The sequence below is a fragment of the Pelobates fuscus genome, chromosome 1 (assembly GCF_036172605.1).
Source record: "Pelobates fuscus isolate aPelFus1 chromosome 1, aPelFus1.pri, whole genome shotgun sequence".
Lineage (NCBI taxonomy): Eukaryota > Metazoa > Chordata > Amphibia > Anura > Pelobatidae > Pelobates > Pelobates fuscus.
The window spans coordinates 492913117-492937405 of NC_086317.1; the positions used below are offsets into that span (position 1 = coordinate 492913117).

General features: G+C 48.5%; 1 protein-coding gene across 1 annotated transcript in view; it reads right to left on the bottom strand.

Annotated features, from left to right (window-relative positions):
- Positions 1-24289, bottom strand: part of FHIP1B (FHF complex subunit HOOK interacting protein 1B) — a 76961-nt gene that overhangs the window by 39250 nt on the left and 13422 nt on the right. Inside the window, exons 2-7 of the mRNA XM_063433284.1 lie at positions 15365-15650; positions 14570-14794; positions 10235-10627; positions 5772-5930; positions 5339-5425; positions 2352-2519 (exon numbers count right to left, since the gene is read on the bottom strand). Coding sequence (XP_063289354.1) covers positions 2352-2519; positions 5339-5425; positions 5772-5930; positions 10235-10627; positions 14570-14794; positions 15365-15493 — 1161 coding nt within the window. The 5' untranslated portion in view covers positions 15494-15650. The remainder of the gene's footprint in view (positions 1-2351; positions 2520-5338; positions 5426-5771; positions 5931-10234; positions 10628-14569; positions 14795-15364; positions 15651-24289) is intronic.

The window sequence follows — 24289 nt, forward strand, 5'->3', positions numbered from 1 at the left end:
ACAGCTAGCGGCGTAGGTCTCTCCCTGACCGGTATCTCATTACCCCTAATAAACTGGACATCAATAACATTTCCAGCAGCCCCTGAGTCCATTAGGGCACTGCAAGAAAACTTCTTGTTATCCAGGAAAATAGATACCTCAAGGAGGAATCTACTTTTGTTTTTGTTAGAGGACAACTCCATCACACCTAAGATCTGTCCCCTTAAGGTTCTTAGGTGCGGAAGTTTTCCGGACGCACTGGGCAATTAGTTATCATATGTCCCTTTCTACCGCAATATAGGCATAACCCCTCCCTTCTCCTATACTGTTTTTCGGCCTCCGACAGTGTAGTGACCCCCAAGTGCATAGGTTCGGGTTCAAACTGTACAGGGAGGTTAGACAAAACAGGTTTAGAGAATCGAGGTGCAACGGACATAGCCGTACGTCTGGTCTTGCTTCTGGTGACTTCTCTGAGTCTTAACCTATTATCAATATGCATGACAAACGTAATAAATTCGTTAAGACTCTTAGGTAATTCTTTAGCGGCTATCGCATCTAGTATAGTCTCTGACAGACCCTTTTTGAATGCTGAGATTAACCCATTGTTAATCCAGTCTACCTCGGAAGCTAAGGTACGGAATTCAATAGCATAATCCGAGATAGACCGGTTACCTTGTCTGATGTGCATTAGGGCAGTGGAGACGTCATCCTCTCTACCCAATGGCTCAAACGTGAGCTTGAATTCGGCAAGGAATTCCTGGTAATTATGAGCTATGCTCAGATTACTCTCCCACAACGGATTAGCCCAGGCAAGGGCCTTGCCATTTAATTGATTCATTAGATAACCAATTTTTGCTCTGTCCGTGGGGAACGACCCTGGTGAGGCCTCAAAATGGTACTCTATCTGATTAAGAGAACCCCTGCATTCCTGGATATAGCCATCAAACTGTAGGGATGGCGATAAGGAGATGCTAGGAGTCCTATTAACAGTGGGTGGAGGTACACAGGGTAGAGGTGCTATAGGAGGAGACGCTGCAGGCTGCAGATGCTCCGTTCTAGCGAGAAGCGTACTGAAAGCCTGAGCGAATTGATCCATGCGGTGATCATTCTCCTCTAATTTCCTCTCGCAAGCAGCTATGTGCCGACACAGTTCTACAGGATCTATGGCCATGTCGTAATGTCAGGATTACTGTATGATCCAGCACGTAGAACTGTATAGCAAAGATGACAAATAAGTAACGTATTACCGGTCCTTGGAATGGCCGGATTGAACGTACATAGAATAGTCAAAAATACTAGCCGAGGTCAGGGAACACAGAAAGGGACGCAGCGATGAGGAAAGCCAGGAGTCAGGATACCAGAATATAGAGAAGTCAATAAACAAAGCCAAAGTCAAAAAACAGGTAGAACACTAATAACAGGAACGCGCTTTCAGACAACCACAAGGGAACCACGACAGGGCACTGAGCAGGATGAGAACTGGGCCTAAATACCCCTCCTTTAGTTCTGATAGGCTGTAACCGGCCTTTGACCCCAAAGTCAGTTACCAGGTTTCATTTGCATAATTGCTGCTCAGCGTTAACCCTTCTGTAGATTAGGTTGCTGCTCCGCACAACTTTTCCTGTGTGGACAGTAAATGTCATTAACCACATTTCTATAAATGGATGAATACGTGACAGTATCACAGTTCCCTGCTGGGAACAACTGGCCACTGGGTTTTGGAGGGGACTACTTGCCAGCCTTTTACCCTGTGACTATGGCCCCTTGAATTTATTGTGGTTGAGAGACCCTATTTTTTTTCGAACCCCGAACAGTCCCGAAGTGGCTGCCATTCGAACACGTGGTGGCGGCCATCTTGTTCGCAGGGACCAAAACCTCAAATAGACTTCAGGGGGACTTAGCCGCAAATGCCCTGGAAATATTTTTGGTATGAAAACCTTGTGGTTCCCGGTCGGTCCTCCAGCGGCACTTAGCCGAAATTCTATGGAACTGTTTGGGCATGGGACCATGCCTGCGCCTGGGCAAAGATATGACTTCCATAAATTTTCGGAACCCCTTATTTGATCTGGGTGATTTTTGTATATGTTGTTCACCCAGATCAGGGCTATCACAGGATATATTGTGTTTTGGGGTACTTATGGTATTTTATGCCGGTATAGGAGGTATCACAGTTCCCTGCCTGTAGCGGTGCCAGTATAGGAGGTATCACAGTTCCCAGCCTGTAGCGGTGCCGGTATAGGAGGTATCACAGTTCCCAGCCTGTAGCGGTGCCGGTATAGGAGGTATCACAGTTCCCAGCCTGTAGCGGTGCCGGTATAGGAGGTATCACAGTTCCCTACCTGTTAGGAAGTATTACACAGGAGATTTCTTACCCGTGAGTTGCTAACAATTCGGCTGATGAGTGTGTGAAGGATGGTGCTGCTGTCATGGCGATGGAGAAGGATAAAGCGTAGAAATGTTTTTAGAAGGGTGGGCTCACTGATACTGCGCAGAAATAGCTCTAGGTATGCGGTGCTGGCAATCATTTCTTCTATAGATGTCTGATAAGGAAAATAAAACAGCAAATTTTACACACAGGGAATACAGGGAGAGAGAGAGCACAGGGGACACTGGGTGGGGAGAAAGAGCACAGGGGACACTGGGTGGGGAGAAAGAGCACAGGGGACACTGGGTGGGGAGAAAGAGCACAGGGGACACTGGGTGGGGAGAAAGAGCACAGGGGACACTGGGTGGGGAGAAAGAGCACAGGGGACACTGGGTGGGGAGAGAGCACAGGGGACACTGGGTGGGGAGAAAGAGCACAGGGGACACTGGGTGGGGAGAAAGAGCACAGGGGACACTGGGTGGGGAGAAAGAGCACAGGGGACACTGGGTGGGGAGAAAGAGCACAGGGGACACTGGGTGGGGAGAAAGAGCACAGGGGACACTGGGTGGGGAGAAAGAGCACAGGGGACACTGGGTGGAGAGAAAGAGCACAGGGGACACGGGGTGGAGAGAGAGCACAGGGGACACGGGGTGGAGAGAGAGCACAGGGGACACGGGGTGGAGCGAGAGCACAGGGGACACGGGGTGGAGAGAGAGCACAGGGGACACGGGGTGGAGCGAGAGCACAGGGGACACGGGGTGGAGCGAGAGCACAGGGGACACGGGGTGGAGCGAGAGCACAGGGGACACGGGGTGGAGCGAGAGCACAGGGGACACGGGGTGGGGAGAAAGAGCACAGGGGACACTGGGTGGGGAGAAAGAGCACAGGGGACACTGGGTGGGGAGAAAGAGCACAGGGGACACTGGGTGGGGAGAAAGAGCACAGGGGACACTGGGTGGGGAGAAAGAGCACAGGGGACACTGGGTGGGGAGAAAGAGCACAGGGGACACTGGGTGGGGAGAAAGAGCACAGGGGACACTGGGTGGGGAGAAAGAGCACAGGGGACACTGGGTGGGGAGAAAGAGCACAGGGGACACGGGGTGGAGCGAGAGCACAGGGGACACGGGGTGGAGCGAGAGCACAGGGGACACGGGGTGGAGCGAGAGCACAGGGGACACGGGGTGGAGCGAGAGCACAGGGGACACGGGGTGGAGCGAGAGCACAGGGGACACGGGGTGGAGCGAGAGCACAGGGGACACTGGGTGGGGAGAAAGAGCACAGGGGACACTGGGTGGGGAGAAAGAGCACAGGGGACACTGGGTGGGGAGAAAGAGCACAGGGGACACTGGGTGGGGAGAAAGAGCACAGGGGACACTGGGTGGGGAGAAAGAGCACAGGGGACACTGGGTGGGGAGAAAGAGCACAGGGGACACTGGGTGGGGAGAAAGAGCACAGGGGACACTGGGTGGGGAGAAAGAGCACAGGGGACACGGGGTGGAGAAAGAGCACAGGGGACACGGGGTGGGGAGAAAGAGCACAGGGGACACTGGGTGGGGAGAAAGAGCACAGGGGACACTGGGTGGGGAGAAAGAGCACAGGGGACACGGGGTGGAGAGAAAGAGCACAGGGGACACGGGGTGGAGAGAGAGCACAGGGGACACGGGGTGGGGAGAGAGCACAGGGGACACGGGGTGGAGAGAGAGCACAGGGGACACGGGGTGGAGAGAGAGCACAGGGGACACGGGGTGGAGAGAGAGCACAGGGGACACGGGGTGGAGAGAGAGCACAGGGGACACGGGGTGGAGAGAGAGCACACAGAGTGGGTGCTGCAGGATGGGGGGGTTAAGGGTGGCGGTGGGGTTGTTTGCATACGGGTCACGCATTACTGCCAGTCTCTGAATAGGGGGGTAGGTGCAGCGCTTCAGTAATCCTTGACAAGGTATATGTGAAGAGAACCAGAGAAGAAATAATAGTGTAGTATTTAGAACTGTAGTGGTGATAAGTAAATTAAAGATGTGCACTCACACTTTCCTGGAGCTTCAATACAGCTCCAGTATATGCACCTGGGCGGAATAATCCCTGCCTATGGATCAAGTACAGAGGCAATTCTTCAATTATTGGTGTGGTAGGGGGTATCCTCATAAAAACAAACAAAAATCGTATATGGTGAAGTATGTAGAGCTATGAAGCAAGGGTAGGTAAAAACTATAAAATGTACACTCACGTGTAATGGAGCCGTAAAACCTGGCTCCTCTGATAGCGCTTGAAGTGGTATGATCCCTACTTAAGGATACAGGTGTAGATATAAATTATGCTAAAGAGCAAGTTCCGGCTTGCCCAGTCCAAAGCACTTGGGTGGTATGATCCCCACAAGGGATATAGCTCCAAACAATCCAACAGCAGCAAAGTATGGTCCAATTAAAAAAGTACTTTAATGTTGAAAAATAATAAAAGTAATACAATATATAATAAAATAAAATAGTGATTTAAAAAAAAAAAAAAAGTTATAAACAACACACTTAACATTACACGAGTGTATATTTTATAGTTTTTACCTACCCTTGCTTCATAGCTCTACATACTTCACCATATACGAGTTTTATTTGTTTGTTTTTTATGAGGATACCCCCTACCACACCTATAACTTGAAGAATTACCTCTGCACTTGATCCATAGGCGGGGATTATTCCGCCCAGGTGCATACACTGGAGCTGTATTGAAGCTCCAGGAAAGTGTGAGTGCACATCTTTTATTTTATTTATCACCACTACAGTTCTAAATACTACACTATTATTCCTTCTCTGGTTCTCTTCACATATACCTTGTCAAGGATTACTGAAGCGCTGCACCTTCCCCCCTGTTTTTATCCTGTTTTCTGATCGGAAAAGAGAGACTCCGTATTGGTGTTCAAGCTGCTTTTGGACTATGATCACTTTGCTTCAGCGCTGAATTTATTTTTGTGTGATTGTGTAGTCTCTGAATAGCACCACTTACTTTGTGCAGGGCGGGTCCCATGACAGGCACCAGGAAACCATTGTGAATATACTCTACCAGCTGGTTCTGAACCAGAGGATGAGCAACCTGCAAAGAGAAAGTAATATATATGAGAATAGGTTGTGTTATGCCAAAGAACATTTCATAACATTCTGCCCTTCATTGTAGAGATACACATTTAGCAACGACCATCCCGATTAGGACAATACAATGCGTCTATGTCTGAACATCTACAAAGAATTACAGAAAACCAATGAATTCAGACATCACATTATCTATTGTCAAACTGTCATGGTTGGAAAATCTGTGCTTACGCTCTACATTAACAATGGCAATGCCTAAAGCAAAGTTCTTAAACCATAAACAAAACAAACAAAAAAAAAATGTGCGGAAAAATTGTGGTAAGAAGCCCCAAGAGAACAATGAAAGTTACCTGTGTTACAGCATTGCAGAACTCTAAGGAATTCATGAAAAGAACGATTGACGAGACCCCAATCCAGTCTTCCCGGCGCAGAAAGTGCCAGTCATCCCCACGCACCTCAATCTTACGTGGAAGCGAAGAATACAGAGCACTCAGGCCCGTGGCCAGAATCTGAAGGAACAGATGAAGATAAGATCAGGACACGCTCTCACCGTACACATACCTGCTCTCATCCAGACACGCTCTTACCAATTCTCACCATATATTGTTACTGGCATTTATACTTCTATCCAGTAATAAGTGAATAAAATGAAGAGTACAAGAAATGAAGGACTTTTACCAAGTTATCATTCGGTTCAAATATTCTGAGAAAAAACATTGAGTTTGTATTCCAATATTGTTGAATGCCTTAGGCAGTGGCGGAGTGACAGGCAACAGAGGGTCGTAGTCAATGGATCCGAGTGTGCTCCAACTTTACCTATGCTACCTTTGATCCTATGCTACCTCATTATTAGATCTGAGTATGATCCTACGCTACCTCATTATTAGATCAGTGTGCTCCAAGTTACCTCATTATTAGCTTTGAGTATGATCCTACGCTACCTCATTATTAGATCTGAGTATGATCCTACGCTACCTCATTATTAGATCTGAGTATGATCCTACGTTACCTCATTATTAGATCTGAGTGTGATCCTACACTACCTCATTATTATATCTGAGTGTGATCCTACGCTACCTCATTATTAGATCTGAGTGTGTTCCAACTTTACCTCATTATTAGATCCGAGTGTGATCCTACGCTACCTCATTATTAGATCTGAGTGTGCTCCAATGTTACCTCATTATTATATCCGAGTGTGCTACTACACTACCTCATTATTAGATCTGAGTGTGCTCCTACGCTACCTCATTATTAGATCTGAGTGTGCTCCTACGCTACCTCATTATTAGATCTGAGTGTGCTCCTACGCTACCTCATTATTAAATCTGAGTGTGCTCCTACGTTACCTCATTATTAGATCTGAGTGTGCTCCTACGCTACCTCATTATTAGATCTGAGTGTGCTCCTACGCTACCTCATTATTAGATCTGAGTGTGCTCCTACGTTACCTCATTATTAGATCTGAGTGTGCTCCTACGTTACCTCATTATTAGATCTGAGTCTGCTCTTACATTATCTTATTAGCCAGTAATCAGTGCAGGGTGTTCTGGTTTACAAAGGGTGAAAGTAATAATTGTGTCAGTGTCAGTAAGTACGGTAGATGTTCATGGTAGGATCAGGGTGTCAGTAGGTACGGTAGATGTTCATGGTAGGATCAGGGTGTCAGTAAGTACGGTAGATGTTCATGGTAGGATCAGGGTGTCAGTAAGTACGGTAGATGTTCATGGTAGGATCAGGGTGTCAGTAAGTACGGTAGATGTTCATGGTAGGATCAGGGTGTCAGTAAGTACGGTAGATGTTCATGGTAGGATCAGGGTGTCAGTAAGTACGGTAGGGTGTGGGTAATGGATGACAGTTCTGGGGGTTTAATGCCTCACACACTGCTTTTATGTCTAGTCCCATGCAAGGGGTCTTCAACACAACAATACAGGGGTTTAAATCCCAGGATCCTCTATGCCTGAGAAAGAATTGCCTGAGGAAAAAAAAAAAAAAAACTTTAAATTAAACACATAGGAACCCCACAAAAAGTACATTCCTCGATAGCCTTGATCTGAGTGTATAACATATCCAAGAATCACGCAGATCGGTTCGGTGAAACGAAAATGCCATAGAGGTAAAGTTTTGACCAGCCAGGCACGAGGCGCTAGCCCAAAACAGTTCCAGGGAAATAGGTGCCCTGGCAGGTCTGTGTTCAGTTATACGAAATGGCGGCCACTCGGGAAAGCAAGCATTCATTAATTACTTCCCTTGCAGTTTTTGCACTTAAGTGGTCGGTATCAATGTTCTAATCGGGTACAGGGGTGGTCTTCGTTCGGGAGACGAAGGAATTCTGTTCGTATGACGTCTCCTGAACAGAACAAGGATGAAAGAGGCGAATACAAGGGGAAAGTACATTTAAAAAAAATTACTTGGATGTCTCCATTCTGCTACAATTAGATCTGAGTGTGCTCCTACGTTATCTCATGATTATATCTGAGTGAGCTCCAACTTTACCTCACTAATAGATCTGAGTGTGCTCCAACGTTACCTCATTACTAGTTCTGAGTGTGCTCTTACATTATCTTAATAGTTAGTAATCAGTGCAGGGTGTTCTGGTTCACAAAGGGTGAAAGTAATACTTGTGTCAGTGTCAGTAGGGTGCATGGTAGTATTGGGGTGTCAGTAAGTATGGTAGGGTGTGGGTAATGTGTTCATGGTAGTATTGGTGTGTCAGTAAGTACAGTAGGGTGTGGGTAATGTGTGCATGGTAGTATTGGGGTGTCAGTAAGTATGGTAGGGTGTGGGTAATGTGTGCATGGTAGTATTGGTGTGTCAGTGAGTACGGTAGGGTGTGGGTAATGTGTGCATGGTAGTATTGGGGTGTCAGTAAGTATGGTAGGGTGTGGGTAATGTGTGCATGGTAGTATTGGTGTGTCAGTGAGTACGGTAGGGTGTGGGTAATGTGTTCACGTTAGAATCGGGGTGTCAGTAAGCTCAGGTAATGGTGTCTGCTGTAGCTCGGAGCTGAATTTACAGGAAGAGGTTGCAGGAAGAGTTTCCCCCAGGCAGTGACTGTGAGGAATGCAGGCACAGAGCCAGGCCCCAGTGTGAAGTCAGTAACAGGGAGGGGCCGCATTCCATGATACAGGGAGTGTCTGGCTGGCATGCTGGTCACCAGGCCCAGTGCCAGCTGGGCCCACTCGTAGATGCTGCCAGAGCACAGCTGGTTAATCACCAACGTGAGCCGTTCTATTTTCAGCACAGGGAGGTTAAACAGGTCTACATTTTATTGATAGCCCAGTGCAGCCTGACACATATATACGGAGGGGAGAGGTAAAAGAACCCACCGTGCCCGGCCAAATGCCCACTGAACATAATTAAGCCAAACGAGTAAAGAGTCACTTTCTTTGCCTGTGACAGGATAGAAAGCAAAAATCTTTCCCCTAGCAGAGACCGACACCTCCCCCTGCTCATCAGCTCAGCTTACACCTGGAATAACAGAGTCAGGCCACGGGCAGGCTGCCATGACAAACAGGGCCAACACACTCACTCCAATCCCAGCCATCGATCTGTTCGAGCAGTCTCTATTCACCGACACACTCACTCCAATCCCAGCCATCAATCTGTTCGAGCAGTCTCTATTCACCGACACACTCACTCCAATCCCAGCCATCAATCTGTTCGAGCAGTCTCTATTCACCGACACACTCACTCCAATCCCAGCCATCAATCTGTTCGAGCAGTCTCTATTCACCGACACACTCACTCCAATCCCAGCCATCAATCTGTTCGAGCAGTCTCTATTCACTGACACACTCACTCCAATCACAATGCATATGTGATCCTAGTTTTGCCTAATACGCTTGTGATCCGAGCTGCGTGCAAGCTTTGCTAGCTGCGTGCAAGCTTTGCTAGCTGCGTGCAAGCTTTGCTAGCTGCGTGCAAGCTTTGCTAGCTGCGTGCAAGCTTTGCTAGCTGCGTGCAAGCTTTGCTAGCTGCGTGCAAGCTTTGCTAGCTGCGTGCAAGCTTTGCTAGCAGCGTGCAAGCTTTGCTAGCTGCGTGCAAGCTTTGCTAGCTGCGTGCAAGCTTTGCTAGCTGCGTGCTAGGAGTGTATGATGTTTGCTAGCTGTGTGTAATATATCTATGAAGTCATATGGCTGTGTGTAAGTTTTATACATGTGATGATTGCAGGTGGTTTGTGCTGTGTCGAACCCCTCCTCTCACCCCCAATCTTTTAGCAAAGCTTTCTGCAAAGAGGGTAGGCTAGACTACATGGGAGTCAATTGCAGAGTAAAGTCCCTAATTTCTGGAGTGAGTGGTCTGAACTTCCATCAGGCGCAGGCCACAGTAACCACTCCCTCGGGTCTTAGCACACAGAGTGCAGAATGGTGGCTGCTTGTTTGAGGCAGACACACACTGTAAGTCACACTCAGCTTTGATCAGGTATATATTATATTGAGCTTAAGCAGTCCCCTGCAGGCACTGCCATCTTATTTCTTTAGGTCAAATGCAGTCTGAGTATTTCATAAAGATTGTATCTTATGAAAAGCTCATAAATAATTTTTGGTGACAGACCCTCTGTAAATTGCCAACAGCTCTGCAGATCTGCAACTGATATTCAATATGCAAGTTCTGTTCAGGAGTGGAAACTTATCATCATCTATTTTTAGACGGTATTTAGTTTAAACGTTTGAAAATTGTATCCCTTCTAATAAGGAAGCATTCACATCTATATGTGTAAATTTCCAGATAAAAGCTGGGCCCCAGTAATCGATTTGTCTCCTATAAAACACATATACAGTCATAACACGCATCATGAAGCACCACTCACCGGACAGAAGAAGGAGTTCTCCGTGATGTATCTGGCCATAGTGGGATTGCCTGAAGACATTGCCATGATGAGGAGAAGTGCGTCGCGAGCCTGCTGACCAATAACACCCTCGTGGTGGATGAAAGGAACCAGTAGTGAGAAGATGAGCAGTTTGGCTGGCCCTTCATGCCCCGCAGAGTCCTGGAAGAAGAGCTCTAGGGTGGAAGGTTCCCTTGCCAGTGACACACACAGCTGGTTCAGCAGCAGCACCAGGCTATTCTCCAAGATGGGAGATGCTGGCCCAGGGGAGAAGGTGCCCAGCAGCGTTACTAGCGGGCGCAGCACTGGCTGGTAGCGGAGCAAGGGCTGGTGGGACTGGCTGATCAGCATTTCATACAACTTCAGCTGCTCCACCTGCAGACAGGAGGAGAGGAAAGGTTTTCAAGGCATTCAGATGTTTTTCAGGGCAGGGCAGGCATGGCACATATTACAAGTTAATAAAATACCATTACAGTGTCCCTCATAACACTAAAACCTTAGAAACTATTACTGCTGTAATTGAGTATCATAGCCAGCCGAGGTGGTTATAGTGTTAGCAGGACCCAGGCGCTGTTATCTGGTTCGGTCTCAAAACGTTTTCAAGCTGTTTCTCACTGGGTTCCAATGCCGTCAATATTACATATCACTTTAGCATTATCAATTGTGGCCAAAATTGGACGCCACGGACTGCCTGGGAGCACAAATAGACACACTGAGCCAAAGAATGTTCTCCAAATTTAGGCAACATTTACATTGTTAAAGAGAAGTGTAACTTCTGCATTAGCAGAACAGAATGGAAGGTGCCCTCGATTGGGAGGGGGGGGACGACGACGACAATGAATAATAAACAGGATAGGAATAAGATACGGGAGCAATAACTATGGGGAGAGAGTATGGAGGAGATAATTACTGGTGAGGGAATACGAGAGATAATGATTAGGGATAGAGAATACGGGAGAGAATGATTGCAGATAGAGAATACGGGAAAGAATAATTAGGGATAGAGAATACGGGAGAGATAAGGATTGAGGATAGAGAATACGGGAGAGAAGGATTAGGGAGAGGGAATACAGGAGAGATAAGGATTAGGGAGAGGGAATACAGGAGAGATAAGGATTAGGGAGAGAAAATACGGGAGAGATAAGGAATGAGGATAGAGAATATGGGAGAGATAAGGATTAGGGAGAGAGAATACGGGAGAGATAAGGATTGAGGATAGAGAATACGGGAGAGATAAGGATTGAGGATAGAGAATACGGGAGAGATAAGGATTAGGGATAAAGAATACGGGAGAGATAAGGATTAGGGATAAAGAATACGGGAGAGATAAGGATTAGGGATAAAGAATACGGGAGAGATAACTTAAAACAATAGTAGTATAAATATACAATAGTAAGAAAAAGGTAAAATATGGTGCTACAATCACCTGTGTGGATCACTCTAAACACACAAAGTGCACAATGTGGAATAAAATAGTGAGCGCACTCAAACAATAATAAAAAGTTACCACAAGCGTAGGTGGAAACAATCCTAAAATATGAATAAAATGAAAGACCATAGGTAACACAGTTACACACTTTTGTAAATAAAAAAAATAAAAAAACAGATTACTGGTCCAACTCGCATGCTGCTGAGCCACTTAAAAAGCTGGTTTAGACTAGAAGCTTTAAGTGAGGGTACAGTGGATCCTTGTTGTAAACTGGAGGCTTCCAATTTTTGTTCTCGATACTCCACCACATAAAATCCAGTATGCAGAAGATGCATAGCAAAAAACACGATTTTATTGGATTAACATTAAAAGCAAAGGAAAACAAGGGAAGTCCACATGCAACTTGACGCGTGTTAGTGGGTAGCCTTTCTCCTCCATGATCTCTTTTATAAATGTAGTTTTGGTGCCTTTTCCTGGTGAATTTCCATGCGTTTCGCTTTCGTCATCATCATGCGCCCGACACTTCCAATTTCGTGCATTCTTGCGTCATGGCGCGATCACGCAGAATCCAGAAATAATGAAGTCGCCATATTTGTAAGTCCATTCTTGATGGTTGTAACAGAATCTTACCTTTGCCTGGGAATATTTATTGCTAAACCGGCCCTTTAACAACTAGCCAGGTACATGCACATTAACAGAGACTATAACCACAATGAAATGTGCTTACCTGGTTCATGTGGATTACTTTTAACACAGTTCGGGACGTTTTAACAACATTCGTCTATTTTATGCAACCCGTACGGTAGAGACTCAGCATGTACAAGAACGAACACAAACTACCGAACACCGGACCACCCTGCTATTTAATTATGTGGTATTTTACCTCCCAGGTCGGCACTTACCATCCGTATGAAACACACAAACTCTTTGTTCCAGTTACTAGGTGGCCGCCATTTCGGGACTTTTACACGTGTTCACGCCCATCTTAGTTCACGAACAGTGGTGATTTGCCGTCTAGTGTCTGGAACCAAAATCGGACACTAGAGTAGGCGAACACCGCTGAGATCTCCATAACACCGTAAATTTGTGCTGGAACCACCGACCGTGCTGCCGTTCGGTAGATAGACTATACCACATACAGGGATTTTAGCGACCATCAGGAAACTCACGGATGGCAAGATTTTGTTCTAAATAATTTTGCGCAGCTTATTATTGTTGAAACAAAATTTTTAAATCTAAGGAATTAGTTTTTCTTCCTCTTTTTGGTTTTATATTTTAATAGGGGTTCTGTTGGTTCCTTTTCAATTTGTTCACATATTTCTTGTAATGAGTTGGAATTATATTCTTTCTCCATAAATTGAGTTTTTAAAACCTTTGACTTGCACTTGTATTGTTCTATTTCTAGACAAGTCCGTCTTAACCTTAGGAACTGGCCTTTAAGTACATTGGCCAGCCAAATCTTAAAATGGCAACTATTAAAACCTATAAAACTGTTGACGTCTACTTGCTTAAAAAAAAATCTTTATTTGATTCAACATAAATACATAGATGTAAAAAGTTGACTTTCAGTGGACTGATCTCATGTCAATGTAACATTCCAGTCATTTACATTTAGACTGTTAATAAAATGTAAAAAAGAGATTCCTCAGTCCCCTTCCATATAATAAAAATATCATCTATGTAGCGTTTGTAGAGGACCAGATTTGCCCCAATGTCCTCCCAGGAGAAGACATGAGGGACATGAAAAGATTTGCATAGCTTGGGGCAAATCTGGCCACATCGCTGTTCCCTTTATTTGCAAATAAAACTTAATAATACGAATTCCTTTTTATGCAGGTTTTCCCAGCTCTTAAAAACATCTAATATTAAATTTATATATGTGTGTTTTATTTCTCTGCTTTTTACACATCTTATCTTTCATGTCCCCCTTTTCCCTTTTTAATGCTGCATTATGTTTTTGGGGATCAATTCTACCTTTTGATTATCTACCCATATATAAATATCGATACAAGTATTAGTATGTTGCCCTATTTTGTATTTAATTATCATCAAGAAAGGACTTAAAAATATGGCGGCTTGATAATTTCTGGATCCCGCATCATCATGTCGATACCGTTAAGACGCCATGACGCAAGGATGCACGAAACTGGAAGCGTCGGACGCATGATGATGATGAAAGTGGAAACAGACACGGAACTTCACCAGGAAAAGGCGCCAAAACTACATTTATAAACGTGATCATAGAGGAGAACAGAACTAACCACTTTTGAGAAAGGCTACCAGCCGAAACACGTCGAGTTGCATGTGGACTTTCCTGGTTTCTAAATGTATTAGCTTTTAATGTTAATCCAATAAAATCATGTTTTTTGCTATGCATATCCTGCATCCTGGATTTTATGTGGTGGAGTATCGAGAACACAAATTGGAAGCCTCCAGTTTACAACAAGGATCCACTGTATCCACAGCTTAAAGCTTCTAGTCTAAACCAGCTTTTTAAGTGGCTCAGCAGCATGCGAGTTGGACCAGTAATCTGTTTCTTTACAAAAAGTGTGTAACTATTACCTATGGTCTTTCTTTTTATTTATATTTTAGGATGGTTTCCACCTACGTTTGTGGTAACTTATTATTGTTTGAGTGCTCTCCCTATTTTACTTCACATTTCATGGGAGAGAATGATTGGGGATAGAGACTATGGGAGAGACAATGATTTGAAAGTATAGTAGGATGGCTAAATGAGAAACTATATTGAGTTAGAGTGGAAAGAGATAAGACAAAAACATCATACTGTATTGTAATTAAAGGATTACTAACTGAACACATAGCTAATGCATTTTTCCTCTAATTAACGATAAGCAAAGGTTGTTGGGAAGGGACTGCTTTATCATTACCTTCTTGTCCTCCGTGAAGTCTCTCTGTAAATGCCACCTCAGCAGTCTCTCCAGTATTCCCTCAGATGCCATGTACCCCAGAATTGGCCCTGGGCTCTCTCCTTCCCGGGGCCGTTCCTCTGCTAGGAGGCTTAGCATCTGATACGTATTGTTCTTTACACAACTCAGGTCATCTGGGGTCACGGGCTCTGTAGAGTGGCCATGACGTTCCAAGATCTGAAGTATCTGAAAAACAAACAAATCTATGCAAAATCTTTCGATAAATCCTAATCAACAGGGAGAAACATTGAGGTTTGTTGCAATCCTACTTTTGTGTTGCTAGATATGAGCTGGTCTGGAGGAATTCTTGTTTCTGATAGGCTATTGTCTATATGTGATGTGAGTGCGGTAAATGTCATTCTGGGGCTCAGTGCTAGCACAGCTTTAGACAGTTTTTTCACGGTATGCGGTTGTGTTGCTGTGAATATTATGTATTTGGGTTTTTATTGAGTTATATTGTTTATTTAACATTGTTTGAAAGCCGTGCAAAGCCTCCTGTGAGTTGACACAAATCTAAGTACTGTTTGCATGTAAACAGGAAAATTAGTCCACAGTGACTCCTGCTAAAGGTTTTAGGGTTAATACATACAGTGGGTTGAGCTCTCTGCCGAGTACCTCTCATGACGTAAATGAGTGGGAAGCAAATCCTGAGTTTGGTACAGGCACCGTACGGTATGCATACAATGTCTCAGAGATGGCATCAGACACCTCAACCAGAGGGAGAAAACCGGTGGACATGGCCACTACCTCACTCACCTGGGACCAGTGATTCTTGAAAACCATAAGGCAGGTCTCTGGGTCAGCAGTGACCTGTGGCTGGAGGTTGGCATTTCGACCTGATTTGTTGCTGGACCCCCGAGGATTCAGCTTACTGAGCCAGCTCATTGCAGTCTCGTGGTGTGAAGTCTGGTGTTCGATTTAGAGGGACAGGAAGGAGAGAAACTCTGGATGCATGAGGTCTGGGACAGGAGAACCAGTAATTGACATGATAGGTCATCCAGTCTGGAAGGCCGGCTGCCCCCCCATGTTCTTGTCCAGGTTTCTGGAGGGAGAAGGAAATACTTCGATATTAATCCCAAACTTATTACTCTTCTCAAATAACCCAAGATATATTTATGTTTGTCTTATATTCAGGTACACGCATATAGCTACATCTAGTGCAATATCAGCATCCATAAAAAAAACAAGATAAATAATTACTATTTAGTAGCTATCCTCCCAATGAAAACATATATGCATTTAATTACATATTTTTACACTGGGGGTATATCTAAAACTAAAGCTTGTAATAGCTGCAGATCTCGTCTGCAGCCTCTGCAAACCCTCATCTTCTAGTCCAATCACAGACTTCTCAATCCAGCTTAATGAGAAGTTTTTGCAAGGCAGGTGCTCTGTGTAATTGTGTGCTTCTTGAGTTTATCTCCACTGACCTGACCAAACCAGGAAGTAACAGGACCGGTGTCTGATTTTAGAATCTGCAATATTTATAAAAATAAGGACACCTAAAAACCTTCAAGCTGAAACACTGCACATTCATACTCCTACCCCCATGACCACATCAAATCACTAAAGTGGTCATCTTGGTTGGAGTAATACCTTAAAGGATCACTATAGGGTCAGGAACACAAACATGTATTCCTGACCCTATAATGTTAAAGCCACCATCTAGCCACCCTGTCCCAATCATGCCTCCCTAAAAATAGTAAAATCTTACTTGTAGTCAAGCCTGAAGCTGTAGCTCTGCATGCTGTTTCCCTCAGAAAAACAAGCAGTCTGCTGACATAGTCAGAAGTGGTAGCCTGATCCAATCACAATGCTTCCCCATAGGAGACTGACAAGGAGGCAGATCAGGGGCAGAGTCAGCATGATTCAAACACAGCCCTGACCAATCAGCATCTCCTCATAGAGATGAATTGAATCAATGAATCTCTATGGGGAAAGTTCAGTGTCTGCATGCAGAGGGAGGAGACACTGAATGTTTGGATGCATTTTAGGCAGCCATGACCCAGGAAGGATCTCTAACAGCCATCTGAGGAGTGGCCAGTGAAGTTATCACTAGGCTGTAATGTAAACACTGCATTTTCTCTGAAAAGAAAGAGTTTACAGCAAAAAGCCTTAAGGTAATGATTCTACTCACCAGAACAAATTCAATCAGCTGTAGTTGTTCTGGTGACTATAGTGTCCCTTTAATATTGCAGTGCACTCCAGTTAATTGGAGTGGACCAAAGGTTTTGAGATCTGTCCATCCATTCCTTCATTCTCGTTTAATGCAGTTTTTTCGAATGATGGGGGTAAACTATTGGATCCTTGATATTTTTATGCAATATTTCCCCCCTTGGTTTTAGACTGAGATTAGGGGCATTTTAATATTACAGTATCGGTCTTGTAGTATTGTGTAAACCAAACACTTTCCCTTGGAGTGTGTGGTTAGTACGTTTCGTTTATCGAGTGGGATCCTTACAGTTTTAGAATTTATTGCTTTTTCTGATTATTTTTATAACTCCTGCATTGCAGATTAGACTCACTCATGCTAACATACGGGCGTATTAACCTATTCCATGCAGTATTTACGATATCGAGTGATGGCTGTATGTCGCTATTTGCTGGCATTGACCACAAGGTTGCAGTTTAGCTATTTCCAGCCACATTATTTTCTTTTTTCGTCTAAGGTCAGGACTCTGATACATTAGAATCCAGATAGAAGTAGAATGTCTATGTGGAAGGACTGGACTATTTATACATGTTAAACTAGATGTGTTAAATCGTGCCATACATAGAAATGTCATTAGGTTTGCACTTATATATCCCAGTATACGTATATTTTATGAACTTAATGATTAAATGATCTGTTTTACTTAATGTATTTTTCCCCTCTACCATTTTCCTTTTTTTTTTAACCAAGTACAATACTTTAGGGGTTACACTAATTAGAACAGTGGCGAAGATCTCAATCATAGTATATGTGAGCAATTTTCATACAACAGTTGAACAGTTAGGAATAAGGCCCAATACTGACTGCACACGGGGGACGGGCCATATCAACAAGGCCCAATACTGACTGCACACGGGGGACGGGCCATATCAACAAGGCCCAATACTGACTGCACACGGGGGACGGGCCATATCAACAAGGCCCAATACGGACTGCACACGGGGGACGGGCCATATCCACAAGGCCCAATACTGACTGCACACGGGGGACGGGCCATATCCACAAGGCCCAATACTGACTGCACACGGGGGACGGGCCATATCCACAAGGCCCAATACTGACTGCACACGGGGGACGGGCCATATCAACAAGGCCCAATACTGACTGCACACGGGGGACGGGCCATATCCACAAGGCCCAATACTGACTGCACACGGGGGACGGGCCATATCCACAAGGCCCAATACTGACTGCACACGGGGGACGGGCCATATCCACAAGGCCCAATACGGACTGCACACGGGGGACGGGCCATATCCACAAGGCCCAATACGGACTGCACACGGGGGACGGGCCATATCAACAAGGCCCAATACTGACTGCACACGGGGGACGGGCCATATCAACAAGGCCCAATACTGACTGCACACGGGGGACGGGCCATATCAACAAGGCCCAATACTGACTGCACACGGGGGACGGGCCATATCAACAAGGCCCAATACTGACTGCACACGGGGGACGGGCCATATCAACAAGGCCCAATACTGACTGCACACGGGGGACGGGCCATATCAACAAGGCCCAATACTGACTGCACACGGGGGACGGGCCATATCAACAAGGCCCAATACTGACTGCACACGGGGGACGGGCCATATCAACAAGGCCCAATACTGACTGCACACGGGGGACGGGCCATATCAACAAGGCCCAATACTGACTGCACACGGGGGACGGGCCATATCAACAAGGCCCAATACGGACTGCACACGGGGGACGGGCCATATCCACAAGGCCCAATACTGACTGCACACGGGGGACGGGCCATATCCACAAGGCCCAATACTGACTGCACACGGGGGACGGGCCATATCCACAAGGCCCAATACTGACTGCACACGGGGGACGGGCCATATCAACAAGGCCCAATACTGACTGCACACGGGGGACGGGCCATATCAACAAGGCCCAATACTGACTGCACACGGGGGACGGGCCATATCAACAAGGCCCAATACTGACTGCACACGGGGGACGGGCCATATCAACAAGGCCCAATACTGACTGCACACGGGGGACGGGCCATATCAACAAGGCCCAATACTGACTGCACACGGGGGACGGGCCATATCAACAAGGCCCAATACTGACTGCACACGGGGGACGGGCCATATCAACAAGGCCCAATACTGACTGCACACGGGGGACGGGCCATATCAACAAGGCCCAATACTGACTGCACACGGGGGACGGGGCCATATCAACAAGGCCCAATACTGACTGCACACGGGGGACGGGGCCATATCAACAAGGCCCAATACTGACTGCACACGGGGGACGGGCCATATCAACAAGGCCCAATACTGACTGCACACGGGGGACGGGCCATATCAACAAGGCCCAATACTGACTGCACACGGGGGACGGGCCATATCAACAAGGCCCAATACTGACTGCACACGGGGGACGGGCCATATCAACAAGGCCCAATACTGACTGCACACGGGGGACGGGCCATATCAACAAGGCCCAATACTGACTGCACACGGGGGACGGGCCATATCAACAAGGCCCAATACTGACTGCACACGGGGGACGGGCCATATCAACAAGGCCCAATACTGACTGCACACGGGGACGGGCCATATCAACAAGGCCCAATACTGACTGCACACGGGGGACGGGCCATATCCACAAGGCCCAATACTGACTGCACACGGGGGACGGGCCATATCCACAAGGCCCAATACTGACTGCACACGGGGGACGGGCCATATCAACAAGGCCCAATACTGACTGCACACGGGGGACGGGCCATATCAACAAGGCCCAATACTGACTGCACACGGGGGACGGGCCATATCCACAAGGCCCAATACTGACTGCACACGGGGGACGGGCCATATCAACAAGGCCCAATACTGACTGCACACGGGGGACGGGCCATATCCACAAGGCCCAATACTGACTGCACACGGGGGACGGGCCATATCAACAAGGCCCAATACTGACTGCACACGGGGGACGGGCCATATCCACAAGGCCCAATACTGACTGCACACGGGGGACGGGCCATATCCACAAGGCCCAATACTGACTGCACACGGGGGACGGGCCATATCCACAAGGCCCAATACGGACTGCACACGGGGGACGGGCCATATCAACAAGGCCCAATACTGACTGCACACGGGGGACGGGCCATATCCACAAGGCCCAATACTGACTGCACACGGGGGACGGGCCATATCAACAAGGCCCAATACTGACTGCACACGGGGGACGGGCCATATCAACAAGGCCCAATACTGACTGCACACGGGGGACGGGCCATATCAACAAGGCCCAATACTGACTGCACACGGGGGACGGGCCATATCAACAAGGCCCAATACTGACTGCACACGGGGGACGGGCCATATCAACAAGGCCCAATACTGACTGCACACGGGGGACGGGCCATATCAACAAGGCCCAATACTGACTGCACACGGGGGACGGGCCATATCAACAAGGCCCAATACTGACTGCACACGGGGGACGGGCCATATCAACAAGGCCCAATACTGACTGCACACGGGGGACGGGCCATATCAACAAGGCCCAATACTGACTGCACACGGGGGACGGGCCATATCAACAAGGCCCAATACTGACTGCACACGGGGGACGGGCCATATCAACAAGGCCCAATACTGACTGCACACGGGGGACGGGCCATATCAACAAGGCCCAATACTGACTGCACACGGGGGACGGGCCATATCAACAAGGCCCAATACTGACTGCACACGGGGGACGGGCCATATCAACAAGGCCCAATACTGACTGCACACGGGGGACGGGCCATATCAACAAGGCCCAATACTGACTGCACACGGGGGACGGGCCATATCAACAAGGCCCAATACTGACTGCACACGGGGGACGGGCCATATCAACAAGGCCCAATACTGACTGCACACGGGGGACGGGCCATATCAACAAGGCCCAATACTGACTGCACACGGGGGACGGGCCATATCAACAAGGCCCAATACTGACCGCACACGGGGGACGGGCCATATCAACAAGGCCCAATACTGACTGCACACGGGGGACGGGCCATATCAACAAGGCCCAATACTGACTGCACACGGGGGACGGGCCATATCAACAAGGCCCAATACTGACTGCACACGGGGGACGGGCCATATCCACAAGGCCCAATACTGACTGCACACGGGGGACGGGCCATATCAACAAGGCCCAATACTGACTGCACACGGGGGACGGGCCATATCCACAAGGCCCAATACTGACTGCACACGGGGGACGGGCCATATCAACAAGGCCCAATACTGACTGGACACGGGGGACGGGCCATATCCACAAGGCCCAATACTGACTGCACACGGGGGACGGGCCATATCAACAAGGCCCAATACTGACTGCACACGGGGGACAGGCCATATCCACAAGGCCCAATACTGACTGCACACGGGGGACGGGCCATATCCACAAGGCCCAATACTGACTGCACACGGGGGACGGGCCATATCCACAAGGCCCAATACGGACTGCACACGGGGGACGGGCCATATCAACAAGGCCCAATACTGACTGCACACGGGGGACGGGCCATATCAACAAGGCCGAATACTGACTGCACACGGGGGACGGGCCATATCAACAAGGCCCAATACTGACTGCACACGGGGGACGGGCCATATCAACAAGGCCCAATACTGACTGCACACGGGGGACGGGCCATATCAACAAGGCCCAATACTGACTGCACACGGGGGACGGGCCATATCCACAAGGCCCAATACTGACTGCACACGGGGGACGGGCCATATCCACAAGGCCCAATACTGACTGCACACGGGGGACGGGCCATATCCACAAGGCCCAATACGGACTGCACACGGGGGACGGGCCATATCAACAAGGCCCAATATTGACTGCACACGGGGGACGGGCCATATCCACAAGGCCCAATACTGACTGCACACGGGGGACGGGCCCTATCAACAAGGCCCAATACTGACTGCACACGGGGGACGGGCCATATCAACAAGGCCCAATACTGACTGCACACGGGGGACGGGCCATATCAACAAGGCCCAATACTGACTGCACACGGGGGACGGGCCATATCCACAAGGCCCAATACTGACTGCACACGGGGGACGGGCCATATCAACAAGGCCCAATACTGACTGGACACGGGGGACGGGCCATATCCACAAGGCCCAATACTGACTGCACACGGGGGACGGGCCATATCAACAAGGCCCAATACTGACTGCACACGGGGGACAGGCCATATCCACAAGGCCCAATACTGACTGCACACGGGGGACGGGCCATATCCACAAGGCCCAATACTGACTGCACACGGGGGACGGGCCATATCCACAAGGCCCAATACGGACTGCACACGGGGGACGGGCCATATCAACAAGGCCCAATACTGACTGCACACGGGGGACGGGCCATATCAACAAGGCCCAATACTGACTGCACACGGGGGACGGGCCATATCAACAAGGCCCAATACTGACTGCACACGGGGGACGGGCCATATCAACAAGGCCCAATACTGACTGCACACGGGGGACGGGCCATATCAACAAGGCCCAATACTGACTGCACACGGGGGACGGGCCATATCCACAAGGCCCAATACTGACTGCACACGGGGGACGGGCCATATCCACAAGGCCCAATACGGACTGCACACGGGGGACGGGCCATATCAACAAGGCCCAATATTGACTGCACACGGGGGACGGGCCATATCCACAAGGCCCAATACTGACTGCACACGGGGGACGGGCCCTATCAACAAGGCCCAATACTGACTGCACACGGGGGACGGGCCATATCAACAAGGCCCAATACTGACTGCACACGGGGGACGGGCCATATCAACAAGGCCCAATACTGACTGCACACGGGGGACGGGCCATATCAACAAGGCCCAATACTGACTGCACACGGGGGACGGGCCATATCAACAAGGCCCAATACTGACTGCACACGGGGGACGGGCCATATCAACAAGGCCCAATACTGACTGCACACGGGGGACGGGCCATATCAACAAGGCCCAATACTGACTGCACACGGGGGACGACGGGCCATATCAACAAGGCCCAATACTGACTGCACACGGGGGACGGGCCATATCAACAAGGCCCAATACTGACTGCACACGGGGGACGGGCCATATCAACAAGGCCCAATACTGACTGCACACGGGGGACGGGCCATATCAACAAGGCCCAATACTGACTGCACACGGGGGACGGGCCATATCAACAAGGCCCAATACTGACTGCACACGGGGGACGGGCCATATCAACAAGGCCCAATACTGACTGCACACGGGGGACGAGCCATATCCACAAGGCCCAATACTGACTGCACACGGGGGACGGGCCATATCCACAAGGCCCAATACTGACTGCACACGGGGGACGGGCCATATCCACAAGGCCCAATACTGACTGCACACGGGGGACGGGCCATATCCACAAGGCCCAATACTGACTGCACACGGGGGACGGGCCATATCCACAAGGCCCAATACTGACTGCACACGGGGGACGGGCCATATCAACAAGGCCCAATACTGACTGCACACGGGGGACGGGCCATATCAACAAGGCCCAATATGGACTGCACACGGGGGACGGGCCATATCAACAAGGCCCAATACTGACTGCACACGGGGGACGGGCCATATCAACAAGGCCCAATACTGACTGCACACGGGGGACGGGCCATATCAACAAGGCCCAATACTGACTGCACACGGGGGACGGGCCATATCAACAAGGCCCAATACTGACTGCACACGGGGGACGGGCCATATCAACAAGGCCCAATACTGACTGCACACGGGGGACGGGCCATATCAACAAAGCCCAATACTGACTGCACACGGGGGACGGGCCATATCAACAAGGCCCAATACTGACTGCACACGGGGGACGGGCCATATCAACAAGGCCCAATACTGACTGCACACGGGGGACGGGCCATATCCACAAGGCCCAATACTGACTGCACATGGGGGACGGGCCATATCAACAAGGCCCAATACTGACTGCACACGGGGGACGGGCCATATCAACAAGGCCCAATACTGACTGCACACGGGGGACGGGCCATATCAACAAGGCCCAATACTGACTGCACACGGGGGACGGGCCATATCAACAAGGCCCAATACTGACTGCACACGGGGGACGGGCCATATCAACAAGGCCCAGTACTGACTGCACACGGGGGACGGGCCATATCAACAAGGCCCAATACTGACTGCACAAGGGGGACGGGCCATATCAACAAGGCCCAATACTGACTGCACACGGGGGACGGGCCATATCAACAAGGCCCAATACTGACTGCACACGGGGGACGGGCCATATCAACAAGGCCCAGTACTGACTGCACATGGGGGACGGGCCATATCAACAAGGCCCAATACTGACTGCACACGGGGGACGGGCCATATCAACAAAGCCCAATAC